The sequence below is a fragment of the Nyctereutes procyonoides genome, unplaced genomic scaffold (assembly GCF_905146905.1).
Source record: "Nyctereutes procyonoides isolate TBG_1078 unplaced genomic scaffold, NYPRO_anot_genome, whole genome shotgun sequence".
NCBI lineage: Eukaryota > Metazoa > Chordata > Mammalia > Carnivora > Canidae > Nyctereutes > Nyctereutes procyonoides.
This window is the reverse complement of record NW_026575135.1, coordinates 52,817,813-52,840,692: the sequence shown is the minus strand read 5'-3', so window position 1 is coordinate 52,840,692 and position 22,880 is coordinate 52,817,813. Positions and strand designations below refer to the sequence as shown.

General features: G+C 50.2%; 1 protein-coding gene across 2 annotated transcripts in view; it reads right to left on the bottom strand.

Moving 5' to 3' along the window:
* The window catches only part of FSTL4 (follistatin like 4), a 399,727-nt gene that overhangs the window by 38,303 nt on the left and 338,544 nt on the right, over positions 1 to 22,880 (bottom strand). For both annotated transcript variants that reach the window (XM_055302728.1, XM_055302729.1), the window contains exon 8: positions 6,184 to 6,304. In XM_055302728.1, the coding sequence (XP_055158703.1) occupies positions 6,184 to 6,304 (121 nt within the window). The remainder of the gene's footprint in view (positions 1 to 6,183; positions 6,305 to 22,880) is intronic.

Here is a 22,880-nt window from a genome sequence, read left to right as displayed (position 1 = left end):
GGGCTCTAATTTCTCTCTCCATTGTCTCCTGAGCCAGTTCCAGGCAGACATTTCCCCACCAAACTGTGGAAATGGCTCTTCTCCAGCCACCCCCACATGCCAAACTTGACCCAATGGCCAACTCTCTGTCCTCATCTGCCCCTGAGCTGTCTTCAGCATTGGGCACAGCTGACCAGTGCTCCTTGGTCCAACCTGTCCTTTCATCTTCAAACTTAGAAACCCAACTGGCTGCATAACACCCAGCATTTACCATGTCTGCATGAGCTTCTGAGCTTCCTTCCTGAAACCCGCTCCTCCACCCTCCTCTTATTTAAGAATATAGCCAGTGTCTTCTGTCTAGATGTTCAGACCGAGATCCTTTGGAGGGACTGGTGACTTTCCCATTAAGTTGACAAAACATCAACTTTTCAGTAAGGCCTTCATTTGCCATCCCCTCTAGCATTTCTACCTTTTATCTGACTTTCCTTATCCCTTTGTGTTTTAATTTTTCTCCTTAGTCCTTGTTACCTGTAGATTTGCTCCATGAGGATAGATTTGGGTCTGCTCATGGATTCCAATGAGTGGCCTGCAAGGGGCCTGCAGAACTCAGTACCTATCTGTTGAATGTGGATTATGCAGACACTTGACAGATGAAGTGTCAGCAAAGGGGTGGGGAGAGCATTCTCAACTGGGGGCAAGTTCATGGCCTGGAGTATTTGGGGAGGGATGGGGGCCAAGAGATGAGGTTAGCGGGTGGTGGGAACCCAGATCACAGGGACCAGCCTGCATGTATGCATCTATGAACGTGGTCTATGGGCTTTTGCGGCCAGGAAGCTGCTGCCACCCTTCTGTGAATCAGTGACTAGGTCTCCTATCCTATTTGTCCTGATAGGCTCGCACGGAGGAGACTACGGGGACATAGCCAGGCCAACAGCAACCGAAGGGACCCTGCATGCAGTCCTAGGCCCCCTGGCCTTCCTGGCTCAATGCCCTGCACAAAGGGGGCCTGTGCTGTGGAATGTAACTGCAAGGCACCAAGGAGCTCCACTGAGAGGCCCCTGACTTGATCACTTGCCAACTGGCAACCTGGCAAAAGGATTTTTAAAAAATTATTTTTATTTTTATTTTTTTTAAAGATTTTATTTATTTACTCATAGAGACAGAGAGAGGCAGAGACACAGGCAGAGGGAGAAGCAGGCTCCATGCAGAGAGCCTAATGTGGGACTAGATCCAGCGTCTCCAGGATCACACCCTGGGCTGCAGGTGGCGCTAAACCGCTGTGCCACTGGGGCTATCCCAAGGATTTTTTTTTTTTTTTTTATTAAAGCATCATCCCATCAGTAGTGGGGTGGGAGCTCACTCACTGACCTGAGACCCAACTGTCCTCTTTACGCATGATGACAAGTCTACCAATCCTGCAGCTGCTGTGGCATAGGCCCCCGGCTCTGACTGAACACCTGCTTGCTTGCCTTGAGCAGAAGTTGTGACTCCTGCCAGAGCTAGAGCTCTGGATCCAGCTTCCTGCTAGGACAGGCAAGCTCAAGAGACATAGGGGGTGTCAGAGACACGCCAGGAGCCCTGGTCCCCACCGGAATGGGGCCCAGTCAGACAAAGTCCTGCATTCCCACTGTGAGAGACCAAGGGGTGGAGCTGGAGACACAGCTTCCTGCTGGCAACGGTGATCCACCTGTTTTCCTTTGGCCTTACAGCTGTATTAACTCACACACTAAAAATCATTTGAAATTAATATATTCTGGGTAAACACATTCATTTTCTTTTAAATTTGCAAAACCCTCCAGTGAAAACATTTGAATATGTAACACAAAGGCCCGTTTTCTTTGGGAAACATGGATCATTTCCAAGGTGAAAGGCAGCATAAATATGTCCTAAGTAAGAGGTGCCTTCACAAAAATACCAAGCTAGAGTAATAAACAGATTTGGGAGAGGGTTATTGTGTTTTGGGAAGGAATTGTTACTTGTCTGAACTGTGGGGAGTTTGAGGGTGTTTTTATTTTAATGGGTTCATCATTTATATCTGAACTTCTCGCTCCTTCCTATGAGGGCAATGCAGGAGGTTTGTGTGAAGTTATAAATCATGTCAGTGTTTGGGCCTCCTCTCTGGGAGGCCAGGTCTATGAGGAAGTTACACTAATAATTGGAGAGAAGTAGTTGTCTAGAAGGGCTCCCTTTAGCTGAGCAGGTCAAGGCAGAGTTGTGGATGGAGAAGCCCTCCCAAGATGGTGGCCTGGCCTGTATATGGGGTCTGGCCCCTGCACCAGGAAGTGGGGCAGCTCCAGAAAGAAGCATTTTATTCCTGGTTTGGCCAGTTTCTCTGGGTCTTGATTTTTTCCATCTGTATAATGAGTTGCATGCTCCCTGAGAGGCCACCAGCTCAGGCCATTTGTGTCCACCAACTATAGCTAAATGTGGCTTGAGACAACTGAACATCTCTCCCATATGTGTCCTGCTCTGGACTGTGAACTCACCTGTATCAGGCATTCTCCAAGCGTTTTAGATCAGCTCTCATCAGGCCTAGAAGGCAGGAGGTACTAGCGCTATTTCCATTTTACAGGTGAGTCTATTTGCCTTCCTTGTGTATCAAGGACAGATCAGTACAAGCCCTTGAACTCAGGTGTGGCTGGCTCTGAGTTCATGTCTTGACTCTGGGACAGAGTTGTTGCCAGCTCAGGTCTGCACCGGGCCTAGAGCAGAGAAGCCCCCACCCGGCTCCTGCTCCCTGGAGTGCTAGCTCTGGGTCTTGGGCTCCCAGGTCGCACATGAGCTCCCCAGGACATCTGTCATTTGCTTGGAGCCTTCCGAGAAGCAGGTAACTGGGCAGGGCCCTCTCTCTGCCCTTCTGCATTTCCAGCCCCTTCTCTCTGGTTGAGGAGAAGCTATCTGGGGGAACAGACACGGAACATCGCTCGCGGTGTGCCCCAGATGCTGCCTCAGCTTAGTAGGCCACAGGCCACCTGCCAGGCCAAGTGGGGATCAAACCAGACCTCCAATAGCACCGCTGAGCACCACACCATATCTCACCCTGGCAGCTCAGGGACCTTTTCCATAGTTTTCAATCATGCTTGGGATGAATGGCAAAAGGGAACAAATGCCCCAGGTAACTTTGGCTGCTGATTTCTCTCCCCCTTCTCTCCCCCATGAGCCACACGGTTTGCCAACTTCAGTTCCACTGAGGCAGGGGTCACTGCTGTGGCCTGGTCATCATGTGCTCATGATGCCAGCTGTTTCCAGCCAGGCTTGAGTGCAGCACTAGGGGCAGAGGGGAATGAGGCAGGGTGCCCATCCCCTGCCCTCCCTAGGGTGTAGTCCGCTGCAGCCCAACGCTGAGCTGCTGAATGACCACATCTGTATCCGACACCCAGGTTCTCCAATAGCAGTAACACCGTGCCCTGGGTAAGGATGGGTATGGTAGGGGCAGGGCAGGTGTCAGGAGTCTGAGCTCTGGAGTCAAAATCTGCTTGGCAACTGCAGGGCTGGGTCCTGGGATCCTGAGATCACTGCATCTCTCTGAGTGCTAGTTACCTCAACCTTGAAACAGGGATGGCACACAGGAGGTGTTCAGTAGAAGCTATCATAATGGTCTCTTTCATACCATTCTATTTTCAACAACTTCCCATCTTCCTACATAGGACATTTCCCTTCTCTCTCCCCAACACAGCAACCTAACTTCTAAAATACTTGGAAAGCCTTGCATCTTATTCCCAGGTCAGCAGGCAGTGGACATCTGTCCTTGGGAGGCAACTCCAGGCATACTTTAGTATGGCGCGCCCTTGAGCGGGCTGGTTAGTGGTCCCCCACATCACCCCCAAGTGCCTGGGAGTCGGCCCAGCCCAGGAACCTTGTGGGCTACTGGAGCTAGGGCCACCCAAGTGACCTTGTCTGGCTGTCATGGGAGCTAAGCTCAAGGGGCCAAATTAATGACATAGGACACTATCACAAAGTATAGAGGTCCCAGCATGTTCCCTCCGACTGCTGATAGTGCTTCCAATGGAAGAGAAGCCTTCAATCCATCAGCAGTTAGGAAATGGATCTCAAGTGGCCTCTTTTGGTTCCCAATGGGAGGTTTTGATATATGTGGACTCCCTTGGGTCAAAAGCATCCTCGTTGGAGACTGGATAATGGCAGAGCTCCAGGGTGGGGGTGAGAGGTGGCTGGGGATGGTGTGAACAGGACTCTCCAATGCCAGCTGCACAGCCTGCTTCACACCTGGTGGGAGAGGCCCAGCAATCCCTCATGGTGCTTCTGGGTCCGGGCCTTGCTCTTAGATTCAGAGCTGGGAGTGACAAACTGGCTCATCCACATCATGACCTCAGTCTCAGAATTCTGGGCAGCATGGGGCAGAAGGGCACCCCGAGCACCATGGACTTGCCACTTAGTGTATGAAGGCACCTAGGACCAGAGTCTCTTCCTGAGGCGAGTATAGACTCTTACCTGTGACATACTCAGGTCCCTCCCCCTCCGCAGGTGGCTCCCCTCCCCTGAGAGACGTCATTTGGAGGAAATAAAGGGGACAAGGCTCAAGCCATCTCCCTGTGGCACCTGCCCCCCACTCCCTGCACCCCGCCCACCCGCCATTCTTGTGAAGTGAGGGCAGGATACAAAGGGCAGAATTAAAAATCTGTGAATATTGGTTCATTTCCCTTCTCCAGGCTTGTCTGAGGACCTGAGGGGCCTGGGACAAACCACATAGAGCTGTTTCCCAACCAGTCACCAACACTGTACCATGCTGGGCACCACTTGCCAGTTTCAGATGGAAAAGCCCTTTTCCCACCGCAAAGCACACGCTCTGCCCCTGCTGGAGGAGAGCCCTGCATACTGCCTGCTGGCCACACTTCACACTGGCCCTAAACTGAGGTGGGGTTAACTCCCCCAGGGGCTGTCATAACTAGAAACTCCTGGGTTATTTCTGCGGGAATCCAGTGACATTATCACAGGCCTGCATTCAAGCCTGTGAGCACAGCTACAAAACCCCAATTAAATACGTCCCAGGTCAAGGGAAATACGAAGATATGGGTTAGCTATGTATAGTTATAAAAATCCCTCAAACATCCTGTAGGGTAAATGTAGACTCCAGCTGAGCTCACCCAGGTGTCCTTAATGGCTTGTTACCCTGGTTCCAGAGTTAAGTGAAATTGAGCCTCATTATGTAATTATTCTTAACACCTTGCTCACTTTATCTCAGAGCAGAAGCCCTGAGTACCAGCTGGCACAGATGCTCTAGGGCTGACTTGAAGTTTCCACACTGACACAAGAACACCCTGCTTAGTGCTAGGCCTGAGGCCAGCCTGGCTGGGCGAGTCTAACTTCTCTCGGGTGTTGATCTGCTTTGCATTGTGATGGCTTATTTGTTCTGAGGGCTGGAGAGGCCAGGATGGGCCAGTCAGCAGTGTGATGCAGAGGTCAAAGCACAGTCCCAGGTCTAGGAAGTGGTGTGACTCCAGACCAATGGCCTTACCTAGAGATTTCTCCATAACCTGAGTTGAAACGACATACTGACTAGGAAAGTGCACGTGATGTGTTAGCACAGGGATTGGTTAGAGTAAGTGCTTAGAAAACATTATTTTAATCGTTGGTGTTGTCATCAGGAGTTGTCATCAGGAGGGGTTTATTATTCCCAGCCTCTAGGAGTCCTGGCAACACAGGGGTCCCTGAGAAGCAACGAAAACCTCCTGAGCCTGTTCAGGTTCTGTCTTAGCAGGCCAAGTGGAGGCTTGGTGAGCCTTTTGGGGAGGGAGATGGGAACCAGCCCCTGCTGGAGGAAGTCCTGCCTCCCTGGCCAAGTGATATGGGTGCATAGCACCCAGAAGAGCAGTGGTGTGTTTTAGACAGCGTCTGCTACTCACAAGGTCCAAGAGCGCAGCTGCTGGCTGTCACTGTGGCATGGGCAGGGCACATTCTACAGGGTTCTGCTAGAGCCTCAGCTGCTGAGCATGACTAGCCCAAATGACTCACCCCCTCCCCCACCACCACCACTATCACTTCATCAGAGGTAGCTTCTGGGTGAAGCCAGAGAAACTAGTTGGCTGGTTTTGCCCTTTCTCCACTGCTCCCTTTACTTCTGAGAGAGATGGGTTTTATTGGGCTCAGACACATTTTTCAGATAGAATATAGAAGTGGGAAGGGTTGCTGTGAGCAGCATTTTGGGAACGCTTTGAGGGGACGACATGCATGGAGCCATTTACTAACCATTCACCTGCAGGACGTGGGTCTGGAAGAGCTCATCATGGCCGGAGGCGTGGCAGGTGTAGTTGCCCATGTGGACGGTGGTCACCTTGGTGATGTAGAGGGAGTTGTCCTCTCCGAAGTCCTGCACAGGGTGAGGAAGACAATGAGGTTGGCCTCTCTACTAAGTAGGCTGGGAAGGAGAGCCAGTTGTCCCGCTTTTGCAGGAAAACAAACCCTGCAGCTGAGCCCCCTTGCTCAGCCAGAGCTGCCTGCAGGGCTGTGCCGGCCTGGGCAACAGGAACTTCATTGGTCTTCCTTATTGTCTGCCTGGAACTTGTATATCCACTTAAGGCCTCATTCACCTCTGTGGCCAGATTGGAACACCTTCCCTGCTCGCTGCTCTCACTTTTTAAGATTGGAGCTCACCTATTCCTCCTACTAATCCTGAGCCTGCTTGGCAGGTTTCCTGGGGGTTCTTGTCCACCTGCTGAGAAGCTCTGCAGGATGGCCTTGTGTAGGGCTGGCAAGCTTTTTTTTTTTTTTTATAAAACTCAACACCCAAAAACCAAATAATCTAATTAAAAAATGGGCAGAAGACATGAACAGACATCTCTCCAAAGAAGACATACAGATGGCTAACAGACACATGAAAAGATGCTCATCATCACTTATCAGGGAAATGCAAATCAAAGCCATAATGAGATATCACCTCACACCTGTCAGAATGGCTAAAAATCAACAACACAAGAAACAACAGGTGTTGGCAAGGATGTGGAGAAAAAGAAATCCTCGTGCACTGTTGGTAGGAATGTAGACTGGTATAGCTACTTTGGAAAACAGTATGGAGATTCCTCAAAAACTTAAAACTAGGAACTACCTGCAGACCCAGCAGTTGCACTACTAGGTATTTACCCAAAGAATATAAAACTATGAAAGTAATACACACACCCCTATGTTTCTAGCAGCAATGTCCACAATAGCCAAACTATGGAAACAGCCCAAGTATCTGTCAACAAATGAGTGGATAAAGAAGATGTGGTACACAGACACAATGGGATATTATTCAGCCATCAAAGAAGAATGAAATTTGCCATTTTCAACAGTAAGGATGGATCTAGAGTAGAAGGCTGAGTGAGGTACATCAGAACAAGACTGATACCATATGATCTCACTCATGTGGAATTTAAGAAACAAACCAAATTAGCAAAGGGGAAAATAAAGAGAAAAAAGCAAACCAAGAAACAGACTCTTAACTCCACAGAACAAATTGATGGTTACTAGAGGGGAGGAGCCTGGGGGGATGAATGAAACAGGTGATGAGGATCCAGTAACCATACTACAGGGTATCTACCCAAAGAACACAGGAACACTAATTCAAAGGGATACATGCACTCCTGTGTGTACTGCAGCATTATTTACTATAGCTAAGTTCTGGAAGCAGCCTAAGTGTCCACTGACTGATGAATGGCTAAAGATGTGGTACATATACAAGGGAATATTATTCAGCAATAAAAAAAGAATGAAATCTTGCCATTTGGAACAACATGGATGGAACTAGAGTAGAATGCTAGGTGAAATAAGTCAGAGAAAGACAAATACCATATGATTTCACTCATGTGGAATTTAAGAAACTAAACAAAAAAGTGAAGGAAAAAAATAAGAAGAGGCAAACCAAGAAACACTCTTAACTACAGAAGACAAACTGATGGTTACCAAGGAGAGGGGAGTGGGTGGATGGGAGAAATAGGTGTTGGGGATGAAGGAGCACACGGTGACGAGCACCAGGTGATGTATGGAAGTACCAACTCACAATACCGTACACCTCAAACTAATACAACACTGTGTTAACTAACTGGAATTAAAACAAGAATTTTTTTCCCTAAAGGGACAGATAGCAAATATTTTTGGCCTCATGGGCCATAGAGTTTCTGCTATTTAACTCTGCCTTGAACCACATAGATAACCATAATAATACATAAATTAATGAGCATCCATAAGCTCCAACGAGATTTATTTATTTTTAAGATTTATTTATTAGAGAGAGCGAGCTCATGACCAAATGGGGTGGGGGGGGGTAGGGAGAGGGAGAGGGAGAGGAGAGGGAGAGGGAGAGGAGAGAGAGAGAGAGAGAGAGAGAGAGAGAGTGTTCCAAGTAGACTTGGGGCTGAGCCAGAGCTAAAGGAGAGACTGGATCTCACTACCCTGATCACGACCTGAGCCAACACCAAGGGTCAGACGCTTAACTCACTGAGCCACTCAGGCGCTCCCAGTGAAATTTATTTAAAAGAATAAGTGGTGGGACAGATTGGGCCTGTGGGGGTAGATGGCCTACCACTGGGTCAAATCTACCTTCATCCCAAAATAATTCTAGGTGGCTTGCAGAGACCTGGATAACCCATGAAGGGAGACAGAACTCTGAGGAAAATGAAGGCAAACAAAACAGCCAGAGAAGGGAAATAGTTGAGGGGGGCGGATGCCGGGGGTCAGAGTGCCCTGATAAGCCCCCCGGCTGAGAAGCACTGCCCCAGGGCCTTTCCGGTTAGGTGCATGTGCTCTTGCAGACCTGCACATGGCGTGGGCCCTGGCCAGGTGCCCCCTGCAGACATGCTGGAGAGTGGCATTACCCTGTGTTTCCGGGAGGCTCCTCCTCAGGTTTGGGGTTAGCTAGCTCCTTGACATCTTTGAGGGGTGGTGCCCAGAGCCGACAGGGACAGAGGAAGTCCTGGCTTCCTGGTGAGAAACAGGGTGGTGCACTGCCAGCCGCGCTGGCTGAGGGTGAGGGGAAGCCTGGCATGGGACTCCGGAGACTCAGATTTTAGTTGAACTCTGTCACTGACCAAATGTCCCCTTGTCCCTCTGGGCTCTGGTTCCTCCACCAGCAAGTGGTGGACAGTCCATGTACCTGCCTGCCTCATGGGGTGCTGAGGAGATCTGGCAAGAGAACACACGTGAATACTTTCCCCAGCGTGGGAAGCATGACATACGTAGGGTATCACTTATTATTATTAACAGGACATGCAAAACTCCTCTTGACCCCCTGGAGCCAACACCAAACCACCCCTCTTGCCCCTGTGCCCTTCTCCACAGAAGCCATCTGGTGGCGGGAGGGAGGGAAGGCCACCAGTCACCGTGGCACAAGAGCTGTGCCAGAGCTGCCATGGAGCAGCTCCCTGACCCTCTGCCTTGCTCACATCCTGAAGGGCCTCACTGCCACCATCTTGAGTCCTTTGAAGATGCTTTTTGGCTAATTAGCCCGGTGAGGGAGTGCGGGCCCAGAGAGAAGCTTGGGGAGGGCGTGGGGGTGGTGGTGGTGGTGCTGCAGGGCAAGGTGGAGCGCAGAGGCACGCAGCCCGCTTTCATTATCAGGAAAAAGCCACACGACAGCACTCCCACCAGAGTAAAATATTGCAGAGGGCTGCCAGAGCCCAGCGACTTTTCTCTGAAGCATTGCTCTGTTTAAAAAAGCCCCATTCCTATCACTCTGTGGAAGCTTCAATAATAAAAATAAAACAGCAGATAGCTGATTTGTCCTGTGTCATAACAGAGTCATAAAGGGTTCATACCTGAGTTGCTTATGAAAAGTTAATGGTTAGTCAATTCTGGGCTGACATATTTCTGGTCTAAGCTGTTTGTGTGTCAAAACCTAAGTGTGGCGGAAAATATATTTGGCTTGGAGGCTCCGTGGCGAGGTGGCATGTCGAAAATAGGGCAGGGAAGTTGGGTGCCCCTCTATACCTCACCTGGGTGGTTCCAGGGCCGACTCCATCCCCAGGAGCAATCCCAGAACCGCTAGCGGGGGGCGCCCTGGCACATTCCCTCGACTGCCTCCCCGGGCCGTCCCGCCCACAGCCCATCCTCGCCTGAGGCCCCCGAAGCCCGGCGAGGGTTCTGGGGGCCCCTCGCTCTGGTTGCCTCCTTGCTGAGGTCATGTGGTCACGGGCCCCGCACATTGCTCAGGCTGAGAGGTGCGCCAAGGCCAAGGTCCGCACCGATCAAGGGTCAGAACACCAGCTCCCAGGCTTCGAGAGCTAGCCATGAGCTCGGAAGCTTCATATGTATTTGCCTTGGATAATCCTCAGGAAAGAAAACAAAACCCAAGCCAGAAAACAAAACAAAAGCCCAGTCCCCATGGGGTGAGGAAGCAGAGCTCTCCCTCACAACGTATTCAGGATCTGATCTTGTCTGATGACCTCACTGTGACCGGTGGGCCAAGGCCCCATCTTCTCATCTAGGGGACGGTGGGGACCCCCTCCCCTGCTCCTTCGCTCTGTCCTCCACGCAGCGGCCAGACCCTACCCCTGCACCCTGAGTCATAGCCCTAGAGAGTCTGTAGGGATGACCTGCCATCCCCACTCCTTCCACTCTCCCGGCTCATTCCGCTCCAGCACTTTGGCTCCTTGCTGTTGCTCACGAGCCAGGCATCCTGCGCCCTCCTCCCCAAACGCTGTCAGTCTGGTTTGCACCCAGGCTCAAATGTCATCTGCCTGCCCTATCTGTAACCCCTACCTCTCACGTCTCATTTTGGGGCACTTACTGCCACTTCGCATACCATTTGTAACTGCCCCCCCCCCCGCCCCACTAGGACAGGAGCTCCCCAGGGAAGGCAGGGATTGTGGTGCTGCACAGTGCTCACTGCCACGTCCCCAGTGCCTGGGAAGGCCTACCTCCTCATGGGCCATCAGCAGATACTCTGTGAATGGATCAGATCACACAAGATCCGATCTGCAGGGACTGTGTTCTGGTTCTTTAGGTTTGACAACAGAGGCACCTGCTTCCTGCCTTCCCATCCACCTGAACATTGCCAGCAATATGGGGTCAAAATGAGGTGGTTGGCAGGGAGGCAGAGAACTGATCCCAAGAACGGTGCCCCTGTTTCCCAACCCCATCTCTTTTTCCATGCTTCATTCCTCAGGCTGGTGCATGCTGGGATTGGCCAAAGAGAAGGCTCCACTCTGAGCAGCAGGCAGAGATGGAAAAGCCCTTGCATGTGATCTCAAACTCAGCTGATGACTTTTGGGGAGCCCCTAGCAAAGTCATTTAACCTCTCTGTCTACTTTTCCTCATTGCTGCTGGCGGCAGAAGCATAACTCCTGGGTGATCTCAGGTGCTGAGGGGTGTGCGTCCATTCTTCAAGGGCACGAGGGGATGCTGGATGCATTACGGGTCTCCTTTGAGCACCTAACTTGTTACCAGCCTATGGCTTAGGCTCTGGGGAGAAGCTGACTGTGGGAATAAATACAACAATGTCTCTGGGCTAAAACAATAGGCATCATATAATTATAGAACAAAGTGCATATTGTTTTCTGGAACATGAATACTGGCTACTGAAATCAAATTTCCCTCATTGGATATGAGGAAATTACTTTAAAATTGATTTATAAGAAGCTACATAAGACTAAACCTGTAATCCTTCCTCTCCTGAATGTTCTTTGAGATGTGTCTGAATACTGCTATCAATGCTTGATTGCATCTCTGTAATTGTCTTTTTATGGATGGCTTTTTTGTTGTTGTTCTGATGCTTAGAAATATATTAGCAAAATCAAGGTTCCTTCCAGAAATAAACAGATGCCATATTAGACCATTCTTTGTACTGATGCACATCTGTCTTTGGGAAAGAGACAATTTTACTAAAAGGCATAGTTTTTGTCTTTTAAAAAGCTCTTTTGTAAGGATCTGCCCTTAATAAAGCAAGTAATTAAATGAGACTTAAGTATTAAACAATATTTAAGCAGAGGCAAGATGGGGGATGTTGTCATAGTGATACATATGACTCAAGTCTTAAGTAATATTAAAATGAGCCATCAATGCTGAATATTTAGTGACTAAATGTTCAATGCAAGGACTCCAGGGTGATTGTAGAGTTTAGGTTAATGATACTGCCAATGGTACAAGTTAACACTCAGTTTAGAATCATTTATTCTGAGCTTTTCTGACTCAGCCCTTCTCAGGAGCAATGCTTCTCAGGAGCCCTCTGCCCTGGCTCTCTTTGGGGAGGATGGAGTCTAGGAGAGGGTCTTTTCCCCATGCTGGTTTGATTCCAGCCCCTAGAATTCACTAACCCTAGCATCCCTCCTGCATAAACATTTTAACAGGAAAGCCCAAACACTGAACAATATGCAGCCCCTGGATGATGGCTGGCCTCAGAAATGTCTGCACCTCACATGTCCGATATCCAGACCAAGCAAGGATGAGCTGCATCCCGGGTGGGCACACACAAACATCCACATGAACACATATAGTACACATAAGCATGCATGGTATGCGCTCACAGCATCCCTAGCCCCCACCTCATGGCTCTATAGCTTAACCCCACATTGGGGTTCTCGTGCTCTGGCCACTTCCTTTCAGACCCTTAAAGGACATACTTGCCACTCTGCATGTACCTGCTCACAGTCCTTGTAAGAAGTCCCTGCAACTTGAAGTAATCCCTAAGGAGCTGAACATCTAGGGTTCATTGGAGCAACCCAAAGTCGGTCATTTCTCTTGCTCATTCCCAGGCCCAGGCCAGGGAGTCACAGGTGTGAGAGAAGTCACCGTGGGGAGGGATCCTGGCTTCCCCAGGACTGCAGGGAGTCTGGGGTCACTGGCTGACTCAGGTTAATATGATCATTCTCCCTCATGACTGTGAGTGCCAAAGAGGAGGCACCTCCTCTCTCTTGTCCCCAGCGTGCAGTTCAGTTGGTATTGCTGAATGAATGGAGGTGTGTCAGCTGACGGTGCTGGCTCTCGGGGAGCCCTAAAGGAAAGGGTAGTGAAGAAGTAACGTTATCCAGAGTGAGGCCTGGACTTTGTTTGCCTGGAGGCTTTGGCCACCAGACTGTCAAATATATGATTTATGATGGGGGCTCTGCACCATGCAGTACCAGTTGTGTCTCCTCAGGTGCCAGGGGCTAGAGGTCATCCATGTGAGTAGTACATAATCAAGCTCTAGTGGGAGCTCTGGACACCAGGTTTGGGTGAGCGTCCCTGGCTGGCAGTACCTCATGTGTGTGGTTATATACTGGTGCGGGGAAAGGACAAAGACTGCACCATGACACACCAGGAGAGGACAACGGAAGCTCTGCGTCTGGACCCCCCCTGGGTTCTGCCCCATGGGGCTTCTTCCCTTGGCTGATCTTTTTTTGTTTGTTTATAAACCACAGAAATTTACTTCTCATAGTTCTGGAGGCTACAAGTCCAAGACCAAGGTGTTGGCAGATTTGGAGTCTGGTGAGAGCCTGCTTCCTGGTTCTCAGAAGGCTATCTTTTTGCTATAGCTACATGTGCTGCAAGAGGCCAGGACTCTCCCTTTCTTAAAGGCACTAATCCCATTCATGAGGCTTCTACTGTCATGACCTAATCACCTCCCCAAAGTCCCACCACCAGATATGGGGACTTACAATGGGGACTAGGCATAAACATATGAATTTTGCTGGGATACAAATATTCAGTCTATGGTACCAACAGATGCTTACACATAAGCAGTAATGTACAAAGAATAAAGGAGCTCACATTCTGGGTAAAACAGAGAAACAGATTTCAGGCTTACACCCAGCCTAACTCTAAAAATAGAGTAAATATAGGACACAACATTTTTAAGCACAGTCTCTGATCTCTGAGAAAAGGAAAACATGAGATGATGGCCACACTCACTCCAGCTCTCTGTTAGAACTGCACACAGAACCAGCACCCAGGGAACTACAACAAGAGGAAAAGAGGTCAGAATACAGGGCCCTTGAGATAGCTGGAATTTGAGAGCTGGGGTAGCAGAGAGGACGGGGCTTTGTAGGAAAGCAGTACCAGGAATTTCCTAGGGACACCCTCGAATCACTGGCTGGACACTAACATCCCGATGCTCAGGCTGAGATTCAAGGCCTCACAGAGGACACGTCCTGGAGTTTGTGAGCTGAGCAGAGGTTGAGGTTCTAGAGATTGCACACTGTTGAGAGCGTCCGGGAGGGAGAGACCTGGGTGAATATCCTAGGCATTCCCTTGACTGATTGTAACCTACACTTATCCCCTGTAATAAACCATAAATGTGAGTTGAGTCCTTCTGGCAAATTATTTAACCTGAAGGTAGTTTTGAGTACTTTCCACTCCTGTAATTGATGCCAGAGTGAGAGAGGTCTTGTGTGGACTGCTGTTTCTAACTTTGTACCGGGTTCTACAGTCCAATCAGGGGGATTCTGACCTGGCTGTGTGGATGCTGAGCATTAGGCCTGGGGGCAAATGTGAATGTCCAGGTGCACACAGGTGCCTAGGTACTTGCCCCAGAGAGCTCATGTCAGAGTCACCTCTCTGAGCCCTCAGCTTATCCACCCTCAGAGGCCAGAGGGCAGACACCTCTTGACTCCGGGACCCTAGGGTATCATGTGGATGAGTGGTAGCTTGCGGGGCCCTCTAGGGAGTTGTGGGCCTTGGGTCCTTAGCTCATCAGCCTGGAGTGCTCAGCTGGGGCAGGGAGGGACTCAGGTGACACAAGGCAATGCAGAGATCACCTGAAGCTCCAGACCACCTCTAACCTGCCACCTTCACCTGGGCAACATGCAACCCTCCCAGGCGGATGCTCGATCAGGAATCTCTACTCTGAGAAGGCCCTATCAGCTCCTCTGACCTGAACCACACTCAGAGCCCTGATAGCCAACTGGCATTCTTGCTGTCCTTGAAACACTCCAGGGAACATTTGATTAAATTTCCTTTCATGGCTCATTTCAGGGACCAAGAAGACCTGCAAACAGGAATTTTCTCCTCATACACGTTAGAAATTCTTATACAGGCAGACTTCGTTTTGTCACCCTTTATAGATACTCTTTCTTTCTTTTTTTTTTCTTTTAACCAATTAAAGGTTTGTGGCAATGTGTATAGAACAAGTCAGCGTCACTTTCCTGACAGTATTTGCTCATTTCATGTCTCTGTATCACCTTTGGTAATTCTTGCAATATTTCAAACTCTTCCACTCTTATATTTGTTTTGGTGATCTGTGATCAGTGATTGCCACTCATCGAAAGCTCAGATGATGGTCTTTTTTTCCAACAAGAAAGTATTTTTTAATTAAGTAGTTACTTTTTTTAGACATATGTTATGGCATACTTAAGAGACCATACGGCATAAACATAACTTTTATATGTACCAAAAAATTCATTTGGCTCCCTTTATCACAATATTTGCTTTATTGGATAGTCACATTTTTGCAGTGGTTGGAACCAAACCCACAATATCTCCAAGGTATGCCTGGATACTGTTGGATGGAGTATAAACTGGGACAGCTTGTTTTGGAGGGAGATTTGGTGATTTCAATCAAACTGAAATTGTGCTTACCCTTGGATGTAGTCATTCTACTTCTAAGAACTTATAGACCCATTTACACAAGTGTGCAAGCAGGTGTGTAGGAGGCTGCTTATTGCACTACCAGTTGCAGTTAATAAAGCCTGCCAATGGGCTGAATGTGAGCTCCCTTGAGTGGGGCTGGGGAGGAGAGCTGAGACAGGGCAGGCACTTGGGACTCTGCACCTAAGGTCTAGAAGCTAGATCAGAACTTCCCTGAGGGACCCTATGCCTTTGACATGGGGCCCAATGTGATCACTGAGCACAAGTGAAGCTTTGAAGTCAGGACTATGAGAGAAGAGAGGTGACCCCAAAGAGACCACTGAGAAAGCAAAGGCCCAGTAGAGGCACCTGATGGGAGAGAGCCCTCAGTGAGTTCTACGGTCTGCAGGATCCTGGCTCTGGGCCTGTCTCTTGTGGAGCTCTGGCCAATATTCCTAGTGGCTTGAGCTCACCCAAAGATCAAAAGAACCAGATGTTCGTCTGCAACCAGGGTTTCTGATGTAAGCTGGAAAGAATTGGCCAAAGCCTTTGAGTGCCTCAAGTATAGTGTTTTCCAAGATTTTAAAACAAAATGTACCCAAGCATTTAATGAGATTATTTTAATGCAGAACCTACAACCTGTCTATCGTGTTGCAAACAGCTCTCCATGCTAATCAAACGCCTCTCATCTTTTTACAATGGATTCATGACTGGTTCATATAAAGACAATAAAAATTAAATGAGTCATGAGCTCCTAAATCATTCTCTTTTGGTCTTTTTAATAAACTCACTTCCAAAGTAGAGCTGGCTGAGAGCATATGCTTCATTAGAGTTATTTGTTCCTGGTTTTATACCATTTAGGCATGGGAAAAAAAGTGAACCTTTTAACACATCCTTCAAACACTACCACAAATACTTTGTTCTAATGGGTTTTGTTTTTCTGCTTTTATCACTGTACTCCGCCTACTGACATCTGAAAGCCCCAAATAGCAAGATTTGGTGAAGGAAAAAACCCAACAGAAAAGAGTAGCTCTTTCAAGTCATCGGAGATATACTGGGTTTCTTATAGACTCCCATTTTAAAAAGACGAATACAATGGAAAAATGTTTCCTCTCCCTGAGACTGTCCTGGCCAGGCAGTCTGAGCATGTGCCATGCTCAGAGCCTCCTGCCTTCTGCTTTTGCTGGCACAGAGGCCAGAGGGCTAATGAAACCCTGCAGCGTGGTCCTTGTGGGGCCACCCCCAGAGTGGACACGTCCCGTGGGGGCCTGGGCACCATAGCGGGGGAGGAAGGGCCAGCTGGCCCCACGGTGAAGCCTTGGCAAGGCTGGGTGCTGGGGGTCATGTCCCTAGAGCAAGATTGACTGCAGCCCCAGCAAGTTCTGAGGCTCTCAGAATTACTTTATCCCCTTTGCTTCATGGAGTTGTGCCAAGAGGTAGATGGCATGCTGCTTGTGAAGAGACTGGCATTACACCTGGCCCCTGGATACGGGTTAGAACTCCTGCATGGACCCTAGCAAGGGTTCAGCACCTCAGCTGTGATCTGTCATTGGGGATGTCCTCATGGGCAGGTCCCTTGTCCCTGAGGGTCATAAGGGATCAGGAAGAAGACAGTTTTGAGGAGAGGGCCGGTGATACTGTTGAGGAAGGATGTGCAGACTAGCTTTGGGGACGTCACTTCAGTTCACCCTGAGCGGTTGCTGAATGGTCTGGGCAGCAGGCTGAGGCCCAAAATGGGTTTGCACATTCAGTCCCTGCAGAAAGTGAGTCAGCCTTCCCTCTCAACCCCCAGAATACTTAGTATGGAGGTCAGGGAAGGGGAGGGGGTGTGTGGATCTGCCCCTGAGACAGGCCCCCAAGCCTGGCTGTGAGCCTTCAGGAGACAGGGTCTGCAGGGGCGGCTTGCTGGGGAAGGCCAAGGCTCTGTGGCCCAGGTGCAAAAGCCAGGGGCCCGGTGGGATCAGGGGCGTTCCTCATTTCTCTGTGGGATTCTCATGTCCCATAGATCCCTGTCCTATCACAGTATGACCTCATATCCTGGAGAGTCCTGAAAGGCTAACCTCATTGGTCTCCTGTCGGCTTGGGGCAGGCATCTTACTGCCTCCTGGGGGCACAGGGCTTCCTGATGACAGGCTTCCCCCAGGGGCTCTGGGTGTGGCCCCTGAGAGTGATGGAGTCTCTTCCCCTATATGACAACATGTTGTGTGAGCAGAACAGGGCCACAGGCGGGGTGAGCGGACCGCAGGCTCACACAGGAGGGCCTGGGGGTGGGGGCCGGTCCTCTGCCACACCAGCATGGGCACACTCCTGGACACACCTTGGAGCTCCAGCTCTGGCCCAAGGCCTCCTCCACATCCCTTAGCTTCTGAGGTGGGGCAGTGGGCCACGGGCCCCTGCAGGTGAGGTGGGGGGCCCCATGGCGAGGTCTGAAGGCCCCGGGACCCACGACGGCTTTAGTAAAGAAACCAGCTTGGCCAGGAAGTAAATTACAGGTCATTTCTCGTTAGCTCTGGGGAATGTGTCCTTGGATAGAAACTATTGATTCCTCATCAAACAAACAGAAGGAGGAGCCATAATCCAGGGCTCCCTTGCCTAGAGGCTGCTGCCCATCTCTGAGGGCTCTGTGCTCTTGGTCCCAGTGCTGGTCTATCCTGGGGGGGGGGGGGGGGAGGAATTGTTTTCCCAGATGCAGCCAAGGGCCCATCTGTCCGTCCGTCCATCATCAGGCCCTGGGCTGTAGTGAGGCTCAGGCCTCCTGCAAAGGGTTGGCTGAGGCACACCAGGTGCTTGCTGGCAGCCTTAAGAAGTGGAGGGCACTGTGCTGAGCCCGGAGCCCTACACAGCCTGGGGTGCTGCTCCCAGTTCAAAGCCACTAGCCACTAGGGAACCCAGCAGGCTCCTTTCGTTTTGGGGCCTGACAGTATTTGGGGTTCTCCTCGGTTACACATGTAGTCTTAGACTAGAAGAGCCTCATGACTCTTATAGGATAAACTTCTGACCATGTCACTCCCCAGTTAAAAATCTATGGTTCCCATCATTTACAGGGGGTGGCCAAGATCCTGTAGGTTAACATTCAAAACCTGTCAGGTTCTGGCCCCACCTTGCCCCTTTAGACCTCTCTCTTGCTTGTCCCTGTTGCTGGAGGCCAGAACTTCTCCTCCCTCTGGCCCCCAGAGCTGGCTCCCTCTTTCTAACCTAGAATATGCCATACTGTATTATAATTCTGTGCTTGTGGATGCATCAACCCCCTTGGGGCTGGGGAGGGTGTCTTTGCTCTACACTCTGGTTCACGGCTTGCGAGTCACCAGCATTTGGTGAATCCAGAGGATGACTCCCCTATATGCCATCTGGACAGCCATGCACACGTCGGGTGGCTTGTGAGTGCTCCTGACGGTGACACTGCTCAGTGGGGAATCCGAGAGGCTCCTTCACACTTGGCTCCAGGCTAGGGAGGTACATTTACTTTCTGATCAAATATTATTCTGATGCTTGAGGCATCCTTGATGTTTGCAAGTCAGAAAAGTTTAATTACATGTGTCATTAGGATGGCATTCTGTAATAGCTCTGTGACTGAATTCATTAACAGAATTCTTAACAGATAAGACAAGACAAATTAATATTTTGTTGCCCATGAAAGCTTCTCATTAAGAGAGCAGTGAAAAAGTGATTAATATTTTGTTGCCAATCAAGATGTCTTGTACAAATGACAAAGAAAGGAGGCTCACACCTCTTGGCGCTCTCTCATTTGCCTGTCTTGGGTTTTGTGGATGCAGCCCTTCTGTGCCAGGTGCTAATTACGGTGGGGTTGGGGGGTTCCAGCTGTGGCTGCGGTGGGCGGGGGTGGGTGTGCACACACCGAGGAGCTCTAGAACTCACCCATCCCCAGTCTTCATTCCTTCGGGGCCACCTCTCTGTTCCCTAGTCCCCACTGGGGCTGTTCTCCCCTGACCTATTCTTTTTTTTTTTTTTGTATATTTTTTTTATTGGAGTTTGATTTGCCAACATATAGTATAACACCCAGTGCGCATCCTGTCAAGTGCCCCCCTCAGTGCCTGTCACCTGGAAAACTGTGTGGAGGTTCCTCAAAGAGTTAAAAATAGAACTACCCTATGACCCAGCAATTGCACTGCTGGGGATTTACCCCAAAGATACAGATGCAGTGAAATAGCAGGACACCTGCACCCCGATGTTCATAGCAGCAATGTCCACAATAGCCAAACTGTGGAAGGAACCTCAGTATCCATCGAAAGATGAATGGATAAAGAAGATGTGATATATATATATATATATATATATATATATATATATGAATATAGATATATAACGGAATCTATGTATAATGGGATATATATATATATATATATGAATATTACTCAGCCATTAGAAACGACATACCCACCATTTGCCCCTGACCCATTCTTGCTTCAGAGATGGCCCAAGAACGCGCATGCCTTGGGCCTACTTGTCTCCAGCCTGACCTCCCCCTAGGGCAGCTGTCATCACTGACTCCAGAGTGGGGCCACCACTTAGGAACACCTGCTGGGTGCTGGGCACGGGGCTAGGCGCCTCGCACAACACATTCACCTGAAAATGCCCGCAGAAGGAGGACATTATCACCCTCACTCCCACACAGGCTCAGAGAAGTTCACCAGCTTTCCCAGGGCTGCTCTGGCCTTGCTGGAGGCAGCTGGTCAGTGTGTCCCAGGCCGAATGTGAACACCCCAGGGTTGTATCTCCCTGCCTGGGAAGCTTCCTGGGGCTGCTGCTCATTCCTTATCAGGGACTCAGGCTGCAGGGGCCCGGGAATGTCGTTCGGCAGCAGTAGCAATAATAATACTGATGATAGTAATATAAGTAATAGTAGTGATGCTAAGGAGAGTGATAATAGCATGAGACACCGTGTGCTAAGACCATCACATATGTCTTCTCATTCAGTCCTCACACTGACTTCATGAGACAGGCACTATTACTCATCCCTATGTCACACAGGAGGACCCGGAGACTTCGAGAAGTCAAGTGCCCTTTCCAAGCTCACTCACCTAAGAAGCTGCAGAGCCGAGGCTTCAACCCAGGTCCCTTTGCCCTCAGAGCCTGTGCTGTGCACCAGTAGGCTGTTCGGTCTCCCTTCTTGCCCACGGCAGAGGGAGGCAGGTGTGCGTGCGCGCGTGTGTATGTTGGGCAGGTGAGCATCCTGGGAGGCTGGCTCACGGGGCTTGTCTCTGGGCAGCACAGGGCTCTGCCTGTTTGCAGGCTGCTGACTTGACCACGAGCAGCAAGTGTTTGCCGGGAGGTAATAAGAGGCCATTAATCTCTAGTTGCACCCACAATTAACCCAAATTGCTAACCTCACTGTGAAAAGTAGAAATGCAATTGAGTTGATGCTGGAGGCATGTTCGAGGGAGGGGAAAAACACTCAAAGTAATTTAATTAAGCGGTGGCAAGTGCATTAAGAGGAGCTCCGCCTCTGCCTTTATTTAAGTAGAGCACCAAGTAATGCACATGGCTGTTCAGACAGACATGGGCAGACCTGTCCTAGTTTTGAATTAATCACCACTGGCCAAATACAGTTTAAAGCTGATGCCCGACCCCAAGAGCTTTTGCACGCACAAAACTGTGCATCCCAACACACACACACACATACACACACACACCCCAGTCTTTGCAAACAGGACATTACCTCTCCTTGCTAAGATCTCAGACAGGCCCGAGGCATCTCAGGCTCAGAAGACAAAGGATTCTGCCCACCCAGCATCTGTCCATCAAGCACCCACTACGGTGGTACCGGTATTGATACTGGGAGATGGGTAGGATTCAGGCTGTACTCAGCACCGGAAGCTGCAAGGAAATCAATCTGCCCCACGTGACAAGGGCGAGAGAAGGGGACTCCTTGCCTGGCTGTGCCCAAGATAAAACCCCCACAGCAGCCCGCCTCTTGTCATCTGCTTCCCACGTGATCTCCTGGGTGCAGCAAAGGGCCTAGTGAGTAGCACAGTCCCAACTTGGTGGTTTCTATAGAATTTTATGCTGGGCTTTCTCCTTACAAAGCAGTCTAAGAGTTGGAAGGAATCTTCAAGGTTATGGGGTTCAGCTGTCCTCGTCTGGCTAGTGGCATTGCTGACCACCGTCCCGCTTGAGCTTGTATGCCTCTAGGAATGGGGGGCTCACTGCTTCTTATGATCGCTCACTCCATTTCAGGGCTGCTGTGATGGCTATCATGGTGTTCCGTCTCAGCCGTCCAAATTGATTTCTTTTTGGGGAACACCCTGGCCCTCTGTGCTTATTGAACGTATGGCTCCTGCTGCCCTAGCACCTTTCTCACCATCTTATAGATGTTAGTGGGAACTGATCACGCATCCCACAAGTCTTCCTTCCCTGGGCCAAGCATCCATTCTGGGCCAGTTTTCCTGTCCTGATCTAAGGAGACCAGGACTGCCCCCTCTTCTGCCTGAAACTTATATGCCTGTTACTCTGGCTAAGACCTGTTAGCTGTCCTGGCAGTGTCCTACATCACTCTTTCTTCTCAATGAACTTCTGGGAAGCCACCTCACTCCCTGGGCCAAACCTGGGCCAATAAATATACTTGAATTATTCCCTTTTTTCTTCAAGTCCACTGGAAGGGTGGTACTGCCAATATTGGTTTTCTAATAGGATAGGTGGTTTAAGAAGTTGCTCAAGGTCATGAGGTTGGTTTGGGGTGACACTAGGAGCCCAGCCTAGGCTGCATGGACCCTCACAGAACGGAAGGATCCCGTTGGTCACGTTAGGCTGCATGTGCTCAGCTGTTCTCTCTTCCACTCACCTCATCACCACATTTCCACATCTAGCCAACAAGGCCCCCACGGCAGGCCACTCTGGCCTGATCCCTTTCCTTCCACCTGCTCTTCTGGTGCCTGTCCTCCCGCTGACCCAGCCTGGAGGCTCATCCCAGCCCTCCAGGGAATCCCTGTTCCCTCCCCATGCCTGCCTGCATCCTACCCAGCTGTGGCATCTGGAATCTCCCCTGGCTCTTCCAGCCAGATGTCCTCCCCGCTCCAGTGCCTCCTGCCTGGCCATGTTTCCTGTGGGCTCGTGGTCCTTCCTCGTGGTGGGCTCCCTCACGCAGCCTGAGCCTCTCACCTCCCACTCCCATGCGCACTGCCAGGACTTCGCTGTTGCAGCCTGAGCCTACATGGAGGCGTCCTGCCCTGCCCGCTGTGTCTTTCCAGCAAGTGCGCCCTTGCCCTCTTGCGGGTCTGGCTGGCAGGCTTGCAGCTAACATCCAGTCTGTTCTCTGTCCTCAGGGGGACGTGGATTTTCTGGTACCTCCAGCTATCAGACAACAGACTTGAAAGGCATCAAACTAGGGTGTGAAAATCAAACCCTCTGGCCCTGCCACTGCCACAGGCAGTTTGCAGGCTACTTCCCTGGGGCAGGTGTGCGTTCAGGGTCAGAGC